Source organism: Thunnus thynnus, chromosome 21, assembly GCF_963924715.1.
Source record: "Thunnus thynnus chromosome 21, fThuThy2.1, whole genome shotgun sequence".
Classification (NCBI taxonomy): Eukaryota; Metazoa; Chordata; class Actinopteri; order Scombriformes; family Scombridae; genus Thunnus; species Thunnus thynnus.
This window is the reverse complement of record NC_089537.1, coordinates 6916898-6930391: the sequence shown is the minus strand read 5'-3', so window position 1 is coordinate 6930391 and position 13494 is coordinate 6916898. Positions and strand designations below refer to the sequence as shown.

At 40.1% G+C, this 13494-nt stretch overlaps 1 protein-coding gene across 1 annotated transcript in view; it reads left to right on the top strand.

Annotated features, from left to right (window-relative positions):
- Positions 1 to 228: 228 nt before the first annotated feature.
- The window catches only part of cnksr2a (connector enhancer of kinase suppressor of Ras 2a), a 50082-nt gene continuing 36816 nt past the window's right edge, over positions 229 to 13494 (top strand). The window contains exons 1-2 of the mRNA XM_067578665.1: positions 229 to 382; positions 12942 to 13105. Coding sequence (XP_067434766.1) covers positions 319 to 382; positions 12942 to 13105 — 228 coding nt within the window. The 5' untranslated portion in view covers positions 229 to 318. The remainder of the gene's footprint in view (positions 383 to 12941; positions 13106 to 13494) is intronic.

Sequence of the window (13494 nt, the reverse complement as noted above, 5' to 3'; positions counted from 1 at the left end):
GAAGGGAGGGAAGACAGAGATAGAGACTGGCGACACATGTCAGACCGGATCGAGCAGGGGAATGTACCGGATTCCGCTGCACACACGCCCGGGCTGTCCCGCACTGAGGGCTGCGCTGCGTTAACTGGACGCGACACCGGGCTCCAGGGGCAGGCGGACAGGACCAAGAGAGTGTGAAGGAGTCACCTGGCTGCGGAGGGAGGGAGCAAGGGAGGGAGGAGGGCGGGAGGGTCGGGGGGGAGGTGTGCCGGCTGACAGAGCTTTGTTTTGGGTTAACACCGCTTGCGCGCAACGGAGAGTCAGCGCAAAGTTTCCTCGATGGCGCTGGTGATGGAGCCGGTGAGCAAATGGAGCACGAGCCAGGTGGTGGACTGGATGAAAGGTAGGTTACGCACAAATACACACACACACACACACACACACACACACACATACACACACACAGAGATACTGCGTGATCATGACTGATGCATATTAATGCAGGGGAGAAAGAGGATGGCAAAATGTGATGTTGCGTGGGAGGTGTGTACTGTTTGTGTGTGTGTGTGTGTGTGTGTGTGTGTGTGTGAGTCCATGCATCATCCTGGCACCTGATGATCAGTGGGTGATGATGTAATGTGTGCCAGCCAAACTTCACGGCTGAGAGAAGAGAGTTTTAACAGAGAAGGATTGATGGGCTCAGCTGACAGTAGTCCTAAAGATATAAATTTACAACATCTATACTGCTGTCAAACTGTAAAAAAAAAAAAAAAAAAAAAAAGAAAAACTAAAAATGTAATTGAGTTTTGTTTATATGAGCGCTTGCAGTGATCAGACCACAGATTATAGTCATGCATAATTCAGCAGCCAGGCTGATTAGGTCTGTACCCAGAGGCCTGTGAACATTGTAAAACTCTTTTACACATTAAAAAAAGAAATAGCTATTGCTGCTGATACATTGTGCTTTCCAGCTTCCACACTGCTGTTCGGCAGAGCATTTATTACTGTGGAGAGAACGGGGCTAATGTAGACAATGTGACATATTCTGCATTTTCTCTGCAGGCACGCTGGAGTTTGATATCAGAAAATGGTAAACATCTGGTCTTGGTGACAGAAACAAATATCCTCTTGGACTCCGGGTTTTATATCAGTTATAGTTACTTATTTTCATTAAAACACATTAAGTACAAGTTCGTAATAACATTGCCATAATATATGTTGGTAACAGTGCATATTGGCTCATATATACAGTATAAACAGTCGGTGCCAGTCACCTCCATAACCCAGGCCTCCCCAGAACCATACTAAAAAACAGTGACTTGCCCCAGTAAAGTACAGCACACTGGTCAGATTTATCATCATTATCATTATCATCAGTATATAGCCTATATTTCTATGGTTAGATACCTTTCATTATAAGCCCCTTTGAACAAAAAAAGTATGTTACAACCAGGTTATAGTCCTTTTTTCTTTTTACAAAAGTAATACACATCCAATTTGGCAAAAAATAACAATGTGAAGGTCATTCAGAACTTTCTTAATGTATCTATTGAGTTAATAAAATCAAAACTGATATCCTGAATTTTCCTCCAGATGCCAGATCAACACAGTTTGCAGTTGAGTTGGGGGTAAATTTATAGGATCTGGGGTTGTTATTGGGTGATAAAACGACACTGAGGATTATATTTTTAAAGTTATACTCCACCCAAACTCTATATTTTTAGTATCATTCCCTACGAGTCGAAAAGGTTGCTGTAAAATGTTTGTCTCTTGCTCCTCTGAGGATGGAGGTTGTGGTCAGTTTGGATTCACAACAAATACAATAGACTCCAGTGATGACAAGGGAGCATATTCCCTTATTCCCAAGGCTGTAACTCAGTCATATCTAAATGCACAGAAATCATAACAATAGTAAAAAAAAAATAAAAAAAAGATGCTCCTTATAACTAGAGATCTTTGCTTGCGTGGTTACAGTGCAAACAGAAACTGCTAGTAGCTAATGCAGCACAATTTTTTTATGGTGCAGTTTCAGCACATTGTAAATCAGTATAGGCTAAAAACCAAGGCGTGGGTGTAAAACGGAGCTAACTCACTGACTGCATGGTAGCACTAAGCTATAGCTCCTGCTAGCACCCCCTAAAGCATGATGAGACTGTAATGAGAGTTCACCCTAGGGCATCCGAACCTCCAGACCACCACTGGTCTAATTTAACACCACATTTCTAGCCTGTGCTGTACTTTAAAGGTTACCGCAAATTATTATCAATGTGGAAAAGAGTATTGAAATTGTTTAAAAAAAAAAAAACTTCAAGAGAAAATGTCACTTTTGAAAATATGTATATTTCATAATGAGATAGACTGAAAGTTATTTGAACTGATAAAAGTGATTCTGCACATGAAATATTAATATGGCATAAAAAGAAGGATAATTAAGTACAAGTTGCAGCAAAATCTGGCCGTTCATATGAAAGCTTAAGGACGGGTTCACAATTTTTTCAAGTCTGTCTTGAAACAGTAGTCAGGTGCCTAAAAGAACATTGACGCATGTTTTTCTCGTCACAATCATTCCTCCTGTTCATACTGATCATACTGAGAAGATCCCTTCATGATGCACTTATAATGTCAGTGATGGGGTCCTTCTGTGCAAAAATATATTAAAAAGTTTATGTGAAGCTAATATGAAACTTCAGCCATCTGAAAGAGTCAAATCAAGTAGATATTTTTCAAAGTTACAGTCTTTTTAATGCCAAAGTCCCAAAGCTCAACAGGGAAACTCTGCCCAAGGAAACACAAAGAGAGAATTTGAAGGGTGATGATTTAATAGCCAGTATGAGCAGGAGGAATGATCACAGTGAGGAAAACCTCTTTCACTGTTCATATCGACATCTGACTGTTGTTTTAAGACCGACTTGGAAAAACTGTGAACCTGCCCTTTAAGGCATTTCAAAAAGTTCAACCTGCCACCTACTGTTTGATCAATTTTTCACCTTAAAATGTGACCTTTTAGCCTTTATTAACACCCTCTTTAGGTCAATCACTGCCACTTTTCTCTCGCTGGAAGGCGACGCCAAGATTCATCATCGCACCATGTCTCATCAGGCTCTGATCACAAACACAGCTTGATCCAAAGTCCCACCCTCCACATGAACTGAGAAAAATGACTAATATCGACTAATGTTAGCAATAATTGTTATTCATCATGTCTGTTGCATAAAAAGCGGGTCAGGGAATCTATTGACACACAGGCTTCAATAAAAATGAAAATGGAAATCGTGACAAAAGATTTATTTACATGATGTACTGTTTCTCGGAGCCTCATCGTTGGATGGGTTATCGGTTGGTCGTGTGCATATGGCATGTGTTTATATGTGCCTCTGTATGTGTGTGTATGTGCGTGTGCATGTGTGTGTGTGTGTGCAGTCAGTGTGTGGGTGGATAGTGAGCTGTTCATCTCAGACCGTCTGTGCAGAACAGCTGACAGACACACACACAGGCTCTGAACAGAAGGCTCCACCCGGGTCCTCGGCCATTTGCGCACATACACACACACATACACACACACACACACACGTGGCATGCCTTAGTGTGGTATTCGGTTCATGCTGGGTCTCTTGGGTGTGTCTGTGGCGACAGAGGGAAACATGATATACTGTATTTGTGTGTGTGTGTACAATAACATGTACAGATCACATATGCCACAAGCGTTTGGGGCCAAAAGGTCTGAGCGCTGTTCACTTGGCACGGCTGTGGCTAAAACAGTATGGGAGTGGTACAGTTCAATGGTAATATGAGAACTGACATTGCTGAGAATGCTGGGAGTTTTTGTCCCATGTTCACCGTCCTGTTATCATCTGTTCACACAGGATGCCGGGCTGAATTTCTCCTCATTTCCCTCGCACATATATATTGAACGCTGGACAAACACATTTGATGACACCACTGTCATAAGAAAAGGCTGTCAGAATGATAACCACAGCCTTTGATCTTTTTTAGACTAAAAGTGAGACATGATTAGACATATGAGGATGTAGATTAACTAAAAACGTTCTTCAGTTTGCATCAGAAAAGCCAGTTCCTGCGTTTGTTGTGTGCACTGAGCAAACATGTGATGCACGGGGGAATTTTGGTTTCAAGTGTTTCGGTCACTGAGAGGCCAGAGTCACTCCAGTATGACGCTGCTCTGGCTTGTTGCATTACTGTTGCAGGCTCAGTGATCAAGCTCAGTTGTTTTCAATGCATCATTTTCATATTTTAAATATAGTTTAAAATATAGCATGTAATGTAGAATTATTATAGTCGAAGTTAAAGGTGCATTTTTAAAAAGTTGTGGGCATGAAAGTTCCTTCTTTATTAAGTTTGACAAATTTAATCTAAACATTCACTCTCTAGCTTTCTGACTCTTTCAACCACATCTCACTGACTTAATCAGCAAATGGAAATGGCACAGCTTTGAGCACACAACATTGATATACTACCACCTTATAAAGTTGATACAAGTAATGCGTTGGCAAATAGTCGCCTATTTACACATCCAGCAGATCCGGTGCAATAATCCCATTTATCAACAGTCATGCTTCTGGCTACCTGTTGAGTGTAAGTCCAACATTCACTCTCTTATTGACGTCCTGTTAGCTCTGTTTTGGTCTGTACCAACTCCTGAGGGAAATATTTGTCTCTTTAGATGCTAAATGCTCCACTATGTTCACCAGCTAGCTGCTAACTCTGTCTGTCTGTTGTTTGGTGCTGGGTTGGGTAGCGTACAGTGGGTTCATCAGAGCTTTTTCCACTGAAAACAGCTGCAACTGGAAACAAGGTGGATTTGATCGGTGAGAGTGAACTAAAACAGTAAAGTTGTAGGTCACAAAATCAAAACAATGAGCTAAAAGATGCTAAAATGCTGTAGAAAACTGCTACTAACATTTTTTTTGTCACTATGAGTCATTTGGCCCACAATTTGAGGTCAGTTAAGAAAGAAAAATCAGTGTTTATTTTATTGCCCAATGGAACTAACATATACAGTTTCAACATTGCTGAGTTAAAAAACATGCTATAGCAATCTGTTTTGTGCAGTTTTAAAATTAATTGCTCCATTATTATAAACACTATATATATAATATTTTAAAAATCAACATATTTTACCATCATAAGTTGTTTTTTTCCTCATGACTTTAATTACTGAACATTTTTCCAGCTGTAAATACCTGATTGGAACAAAACATTTACTGTCACTTGTATAGTATATGTGTTCTGTTTGTTGAGAAATGCAAATTTCCAAGTAGAAAATGTCTAACTCAAGTGAACATTTCTTTGCTGTAGCGTTGCCTTGAGCAAAGTTGCATTTTCCTTGCTTCGGTGGCCTCTTTCCACTGACTTTTCATTCATGCATGAGGCCTGTGCTTTTTTAAGCCTTCCTAATTGTATTGGCACAAGACTGATGTGATAGTGAGAGGAAAGTAATACAGACAGTCTTTCAGTTGAGCCAGAAAAGTCTACAAACAACAAAGGGAAGAGCTGCAAAAAAAAAAAAAAAAAATACACACAAAAGGCACAAAAAAAACAGTAACTAATGCAGTAATAGAGTTTGCCTGGTTTATATCCCCGATGCAAGATCATCTCAGACGACGTTGGGATTCAAACTGGCAACTTTCCGGTCGTAAACTCACTTCCAATAACTGCAGGGCTTCCAACATCCTGCATTTACGAATCCCAGGGACGACGTGAACGCTCGTCTAACTTTTATTGTTACCGAAGCTTCAGAGTGCTTGGAACAGATGACACACAACCCGACTGGGAGGGCCAGATCTTTTATAGGCCTCTCAAACATCCTAGAAGTCACCGCAAAATCTAGTTTTATTAGACGTGTGTGTTTGTGTGTGTGTGTGTGTGTGACAGAGAGATAGAGGAGTGTTTGTAGGAGTTTGGCTCGCCTGCTGTTGTGAAAAGTGTGCCTCTGTGGGAGTTTAAGGGTGTGAGTCAGCTATGAATCACACTTTTTCTGTACCAGTCGAACACATGCGCACACATGAACGCACAGGCGATTGTACACCTAAATTGTACATGCAGACACATGAGTGCACGGTTGCATAGATTAGATACCATTATACAACAAACCCACATACACTCAGCTGGTCACTGTCACTTTATAGAACGTGAGAGGGAGATTTAAGTGTTTTTCATTTGATATACAGTACAATAATTATCCTATATGGCAGCTGTACATGTTGAACTGTATGCATATGTTACCTGTATAACACTGTTTAGTTTCTGTTTCATTCTGTGTGGGTGTGTGTGGGTGTGCGCAGTCGCTGCTGATGTCACTCATAATTTAACTCATTAGCATTCAGGGCACTCACGCTCTCCCTCTCTGCCAGCGATAAGCGATGCTGATTATCAATGAACTTTTGCTACACAGTGTATCTCTCCCCTTCTGCTTCTCAGCGGTAGTAACACTTTGCCTGCGAGAGCCAACATTGTTTTAATCAGCTTCACGTCTATTAGGGACCGTGCGCTATTAACACTCATTAAAACACAAGTCTCGCAGTCGAGTGGAGAAAGTGCTAGGATGACTTGAGTAAAAAAAAATAACATTACCGCAATTCAAAAGTATGCAACTCGGCCGAAAGTATGTGGACACCCAGACATAACACCTCTGTGATTGCTGGGTATGTTATTCTGAAACGAAAATTTGCTCCCATTCAGCCACAAAAGTGTGAGGTCGGCCAGTGATGATGATGATGATAATGATGCCGATAAGGTCTGGCTCACAGGCAGGCCAGTCAAGTTCTAGAAGAAGCTTTAAAGCTTTTGTGAGGGGCATTGCAGAGTCAGTATGGAATATTATATCTTTCAGAAAGCTGTACTTGGAAACAGGGTTTTTTATCTGTAACTGTAGTTTTGTCAACTTTTATGTGTATGTGCTGCAAGCTTGCACATACTTGAACATTTGGGTGTCTGCCTGCAAACTCTCTTTTGCAAGTTTGTGCATTTAGTTACAGGCCTTTGACATGGTGGCCAAAGTGTGGACTTACAACTTCAGGGTCCGCTTTGGGCCCTTAAAGCATTTTTCCCACACCCAGTGATGGGAAAAGGAGCGGCTGTAACATTGGATAAATTCTTTTGAGTGTTACAAACCCCCGCAACATGACTCATTTCAGAATTTGATCCATTCAGTCTGATAACATTTGGGATGTCTAGAGGACAATTTAATTATTTTATCCCCTTTCAAGTTAGCAGGGGGCTAACTATAAGTTAGAAGTCTCTGGTGCGCACGATGTATGGGCCCAACAATCAAGAAGCGTCAGCAACATCCAGGTAATTTGTTTACAGCTGACAGTGGCTTTTTTGTCTTCATTCGCCACTGACTTTGGCTTTTTACATGATTGACCAATTGGATTCGCTGTAGCGGGACCAACAAAGCTGATTGGTCAAAAGTTGAAGGTCCTTCTTGCAAAGCTCAGTGTACAGAACTGCAACACGTGCAACACGCAGTAAACAAAGTCTGTGTACAAGTGAACGGCATCTCCTGCAGCTTGGTCCACTTTTTGTCATCTATTTATCAAACCATCTACCCAACCCGCCTCCTGCTAATATAGAAATTTGCCACCTTATATAGACGTCATCGGTCTCATGGCATCTATTTCAGACGTTGTTGGAGGCCTTATTTTTTTTTCCATCCTACTTTGCCTCTGATTGGCTAGTACCCGTTGCCTTCATTGGTTACGTTGGTTAGATTTAGTCATGAGGAGTAAAGGTTAGGGTGAGAATATCAGGGTCAGAGCCAATCAGCGGCAGAGTACGGGCAGGTCTTCGTAGAATGCGGGTGGGGGAAAAAAAACCACTTCAAAAATTATGCTAAAGGGTTACCCAGTGTGATAAAAAGTGACGCCAAGGGCTCCTGATCAAGCGTCCATATGTGACGAGTTGGGAGTGAGAGCGTTGGGAGCGTGTGTGAAATACATGCAATTTAATTTAAAGATTTTTCTCTTTTCCTCTCCTCCTCCTTCCTTTTTTTTTTGCTGCTTCTCTTCCTCCGCTCTCTTCCCACCCTGTATTTTTTTTTCCTTCCGTCTTTGTTAGCGCGGTTATGATAGATGAGTGTATTATAAAGCGGGGACCATACTGTATTATAAAGCGGGGGGAAATCAATGCTCATTCCTCAGAGGTGTGTGTATGTGTGTACTACTGTGTGTTTGCCAGTTGGCTGTTTGTTAAGAGGTTAGAAGCTGGATACATTCATTGTTTTGGGAGCCAGGGGCTGCCGCTGAGCCGCTCTGTCTTGATCTGCTTTCCTTTGACTCAGCAAACCCGCTCTGGCCAGCTGATACACACACACACACACACACACACACACATACACATACGCACACACATGAACAATGCTCACACCCACTTGCTCACTCGCAGATCTAAAGAGAATGTCCCACACGTACTCACAACACAGACGTTACACAATCCAACAGAGAATAAAGCCTTACCTGGATGACTGCCTAATTGCCCATCCATTACCTCTTCTGTTCCAGTCTCTCGACTCTTGTTTCAGGTATAGAGTTTGTTTTAGGTCCTTCGGAGACTCTTAGCTGGACACGAACTCACAGATAGTGCTGATCTGAGGCCCTTTTGTTTCTGAAATCAATAAAACTTCATATGACTCCTCTGTCTCTGCTGTAGTTTCAGCTCTACAAGTGTACAAAAAGTGCTCATTTTTTGGCACAGGAGGATGCAAAAGCAGTTATTTTTTAAGATGTACTTACTGTACATCCATAAATTACTGGATAACACTTACAAACCATGCTGCTGTGTGGAAGTAGTGCGATGTTATTAGTGCTGCAAAACAGATAAACAGATTGTAAAATTGATAAATGGACCAGGCCAATATGTCAGCTGATATTAGCTCATTGCAGATGCTGTATATTGATATTGGCGTATATGTCAGCCAATGCGAAAGATTTGTTTTAAAACAGTATCACCTCTCTAAAGTTCAATAAGGAAAGATCAATCCTTGGTGCTTAATTATTGAGGATAGCAACGGAGAAAGATATTTGGCAATTTGACTCCATTGATGTGAAGCATCTTCATTAAGGGCCGGATGAAGATAGGAGACAAGACAGGATCCCCCTGGAGACTAGACGCTGGTGGTGGTGGTGGTGAAGTGGAGCCAGCAGGTGGTTGATGGAAATCTTTGGATGAGTCTCCTTGGATATGAAGGAGGGTCATGGTGCTGATGGGGAGGAGGTGGTTTACGCAATGGCAGGTCTGAAAGAAAGAATAGCAGAATGGAGATGATCATTAAAGAACAGCATGTAGGGATGGATCGGCTCGAGGAACGAGGTAGAAATATCATTAAGATCATTATCAGTTATGGTGATGTTAGAATTGTGAGTAGAGGGATTTTGACTTGATTAAACTTTCATTAAAGCTTCATTTAGTGGTATAGAATCATATAGTTTGTCCACCAGAGTAGTGACAATTGTATTTCCCAACTGTCAAGTACAATTATTGGCCGCAATTATTAGAAAAACAAATCTAAAGGAACCATATAATAAATGTTTATTTGTGTCAGGGTTGTGTAAAGAAAATTAATATTGGCACATGCATCATTCTCAGATTTTTCAAAAAATGGTATCAGCCTCAAAAATCCTGCTTTGGTGAAACTATAATACTGTCACCTCCCATATGAATGTAACAACATGCCTGTGAGTAAAAACACAAGCAGTGGTGCAAATGTCCAAGTTGAATTTGAGTCAGAATATCAAAAAAAAACAAAAAAACCACACACAAAATTGTCCAGCTAAAGGGAAACTCCATCATCCGTTCGAAGATCTGCAGTTACTTGCTGCTGTGCAAATTAAACCGAGGCTACATGTGTTCTCCATGGATCCACTTTTGTGACCTGCAATTATCTCTGAATCAGTCCCAGAGCTGTCCTTACACCTTTCATGTAACATGACCAGCACCTGTATTTAAATCAGCTCAGGATAAATCTTAACCTGTGAAGCATGATGCATTGGGAAAACGGTCAGAAAAAAATCCTGGTGAACATGACTTGACGTTTATGAGATAAGATTTTCAAAATAACTGTTACGGTCCTTTGAAGCGATGTTCAGCTTTGGTAGAATTGGGAGAATAGAAGTCTAAATCCTGTTGATTATCTGTATCAGTCCGTTCTGCGCAGTGGGAGATGGAAGAAAAGGGAGTCTCTTTATTTCTCTTCTCTCTCCATTTATTCTCCTTTCAATGGACAAACAGGCCTCAGTCACACATTTAGCTCGTAAATGGACAGGAACTAAATGTTTTCTCCCTTTTGAATAAAAAAAAAGACAGAAAAATAAACAAACTAAGACCTAAAACGCCTCCTGTCGCTCTCAGCTGTCTCTGAAAACATACTGTATTTTATACTTTTACTTCATGCTATTCTGGCTATGAAACAGTGTCGGGCTGAAATCTACAAAAGTGCAAACAAGCTAAAATGTCTCAAAAACATGACACAGCAGCTGTTGTATTATCTGAAACAAACTGCTACAAGCAGAAGCAAAAATCTGTCTTGCATTTTCTTGCGCAGACTTTAAGAAATCTGTCCTCTCCGTAGGCAGACTTTGAAGGAGGAAAGCCATTGGTGAAAAGTGTTGTAATGAAAGCTGATTAGTGCTTCTGGAGTGCAGCCTGAAGCCTATAATTTCAACTAGTGTCTGATTATCGATCAGGGAATGAATGTGTGGAAGAGTGTCTGAGCAGTGAGCAGGTCATGAAGAGTGATGGTGTTGTGGGGATGAGCCTTGGGCCCATTTTTCCCCAGTAATCTCATTAATTGCCATAAATACGTATGTGATTACAGGAAGTTTAGTCGCTATAAGCACCTTCAACCAGCAATCGATCTTCATTTGACCTTACTTGCTTATTGTTCTTCTCTCTTATTTGTCACTTTACTTTTTTTTAAAGTAAACTTAAACAGTAAAAGTAAACTTTCTGTAATTGAATGCTTAAAGTCTTTCTTTCTAAAAATGTGCAAGTGCAGTAAGATTATTTCAACCCTGTTCCGACGCAAATCAGTGTTTTCATCTTTTTTGTTTCAAGATAATGACAATAATCTCTAGAAATGTCTTGAAACAAGTTGACTTCTGTTTAAAACAATTTAAAACATTCTTACTTTTGTTTTATAACAAGGCTAATAAGTCAACAGAAACATTAGGCTACTTTGGAACAGAGCTAACATCGGCATGCTAACATGCTAACAATGACAATGCTAACATGCTAATACTAAGCTGTACCACAGATATGATGTTTACCTGTTTACATCTTTAAGGTTGAATATCATTAGTTTTGCAGGTATTTGGTTATAAACTTACAGCAACTTATTGCTGCCATAAGACAAAAAAACATATTTGCTCAGTATTACATTATAACAAAAAAGGTTTTCTTGTTATAATGAAAGAGTTATAATGATCATTTTTTTCTCATAACAATAAAAACAACTCAATAAAACAAGATGTTTATTCACATTAAAACAAGTACATTTTCTTGTTATAATGAGATATAAATACTTGCTATAACAAGAAATATTGGAGTGCATCTGTATCTCATAAAAACAGCAGTGTTGCTGCTGTTGAAATGGAAGCGTAAATTGATAAAGTCTTACCTTGTTTTCGGGTCAACACATAATGAAATTCTTCTCTTACTTGCCAACCTAGATGGGGTTGTTATCAGCATGCGGACAGTGTTCGTCTCATATTGGACAAAAAAACCAAAGTGACATTGTAGATGGGTTTGTGAAAGCACCTTGGATGTGTTTGTCACAACAAAAGCAAATACTATTATGAGAAAACTTTATCATTATAATGAAAAAAAAAGGTATTTTGGAATAATGAAATACATTTTCTTGCTATGTGAGGCATATGCATTACTCAGGCAGTTCTGCACTGCTGTATAAACAAAAGTCTCAACAAATTAAAAATTTGACCTGATGACAGCGCTAGATGAAATGTTACGGGAACGTTAAAGTTATTACAATTCATCCTGAAGGGGATATGAGTGTGTGAACCACATTTAATGTCAATCCATCAAATAGTTGAGATATTTGACTTAAAGGTGCAGTGTGTAGAATTTAGCTGTATCTAGCAGAACAAACTTGGCAGAAATGGAATATAATATTCATAAGTATGTTTTAATTAGCGTATAATCACCTGAAAATAAGAAATGTTGTGTTTTCGTTACTTCAGAATGAGCCGTTTATATCTACATAGGGAGCGAGTCCTTTTCCATGGAGCCGACCATGTTGCACCGCCATGTTTCTACAGTAGCCCAGAACAGACAAACCAAACACTGGTCTAGAGAGGACCTCTCGCGTTTTTCATGAGTTTCACGGCCACCGTAGGTTCTCCTACATGCTTGGGGGGGGGGGGATGGGGATGGGTATTCATCTGGTTGCAATCTTCAACCTCACCTCTAGATGCCACTAAAGCCTACACACTGGTCCTTTAAAATCTCAAACGTGAACCTGCTGGCACCAGAGGAAAAGTCAGGGGGTCACCAAAGTCATTAGATTTCATCCTTTGGGGATCATTAATATCTGTACAAAATTTCATAGCAATTTCTTGTGTAGATGTTGAGATATTGTTGTTTGGACCAAAGTGCTGCTAGCTTAGCTAAAAATATTAATTTGTGTCAGATACAGACAGAAATATCTTGATAAGTTGTTGCTTTTTCATTGTGAATTCATTATAGAGACACTGTGGTGAAATATAGACACTATCTCAAACCTGGTTATTTACAGCTTATTGTTCATTGGAGTTTGATAGAAGAAACATTTTCATCAACAACAAATACTGTCACGAATCTGGTTTTGTTCCCACTCACTCAGAAGAAGAAGAAAAAGATTGATTTTTTTTTGTTCTTGTGGTTGTGATCTCATTTTGGAACAAATATGAGTGTACAGTGTGTAACCTTAATACTATGTGTGTTTGTTATAGGTCTGGACGACTGCTTGCAGCAGTATGTGTGTGTGTTTGAGCGTGGAGGTGTTTGCGGGGAGCGGCTGCTGAGGATTAGCCACGCCGAGCTGGAGGAGCTGGGAGTTTCTCGCATCGGACACCAGGAGCTCATACTGGAGGCAGTCGACTTGCTCTGTGCTCTGGTGAGTTTCTGTATTTATGTTGTACTTCAAATGCAGTGCTGGATTCTCATTAGCATCTTTACAGCTGCTGCTGTAGTGTTTGCCGTTCTGCTTGAGTGCACATCGCGATGGACTGCAGGGAGTAAATTGTGAATGTTGAGTGTTAAACCCTTGCATCTCCCAAATGACACAAACTAAGAAACAGACTCATTGGAAGAGTTTTGGGTTATGAAATAGATCCTGTTTAAACTATAGGCTGAGCAGTGTGAAATGTGACATATTTGTATTGAAAAAGTTACACCTAAAATTCCTGAAGTTTACCTTTAATGTTAAAATGACTCATATGGTATTTGGGGAGAGATAATAAAAACACTAAACCCAGTGGGATAATGCATAATTATTGGTTTAAT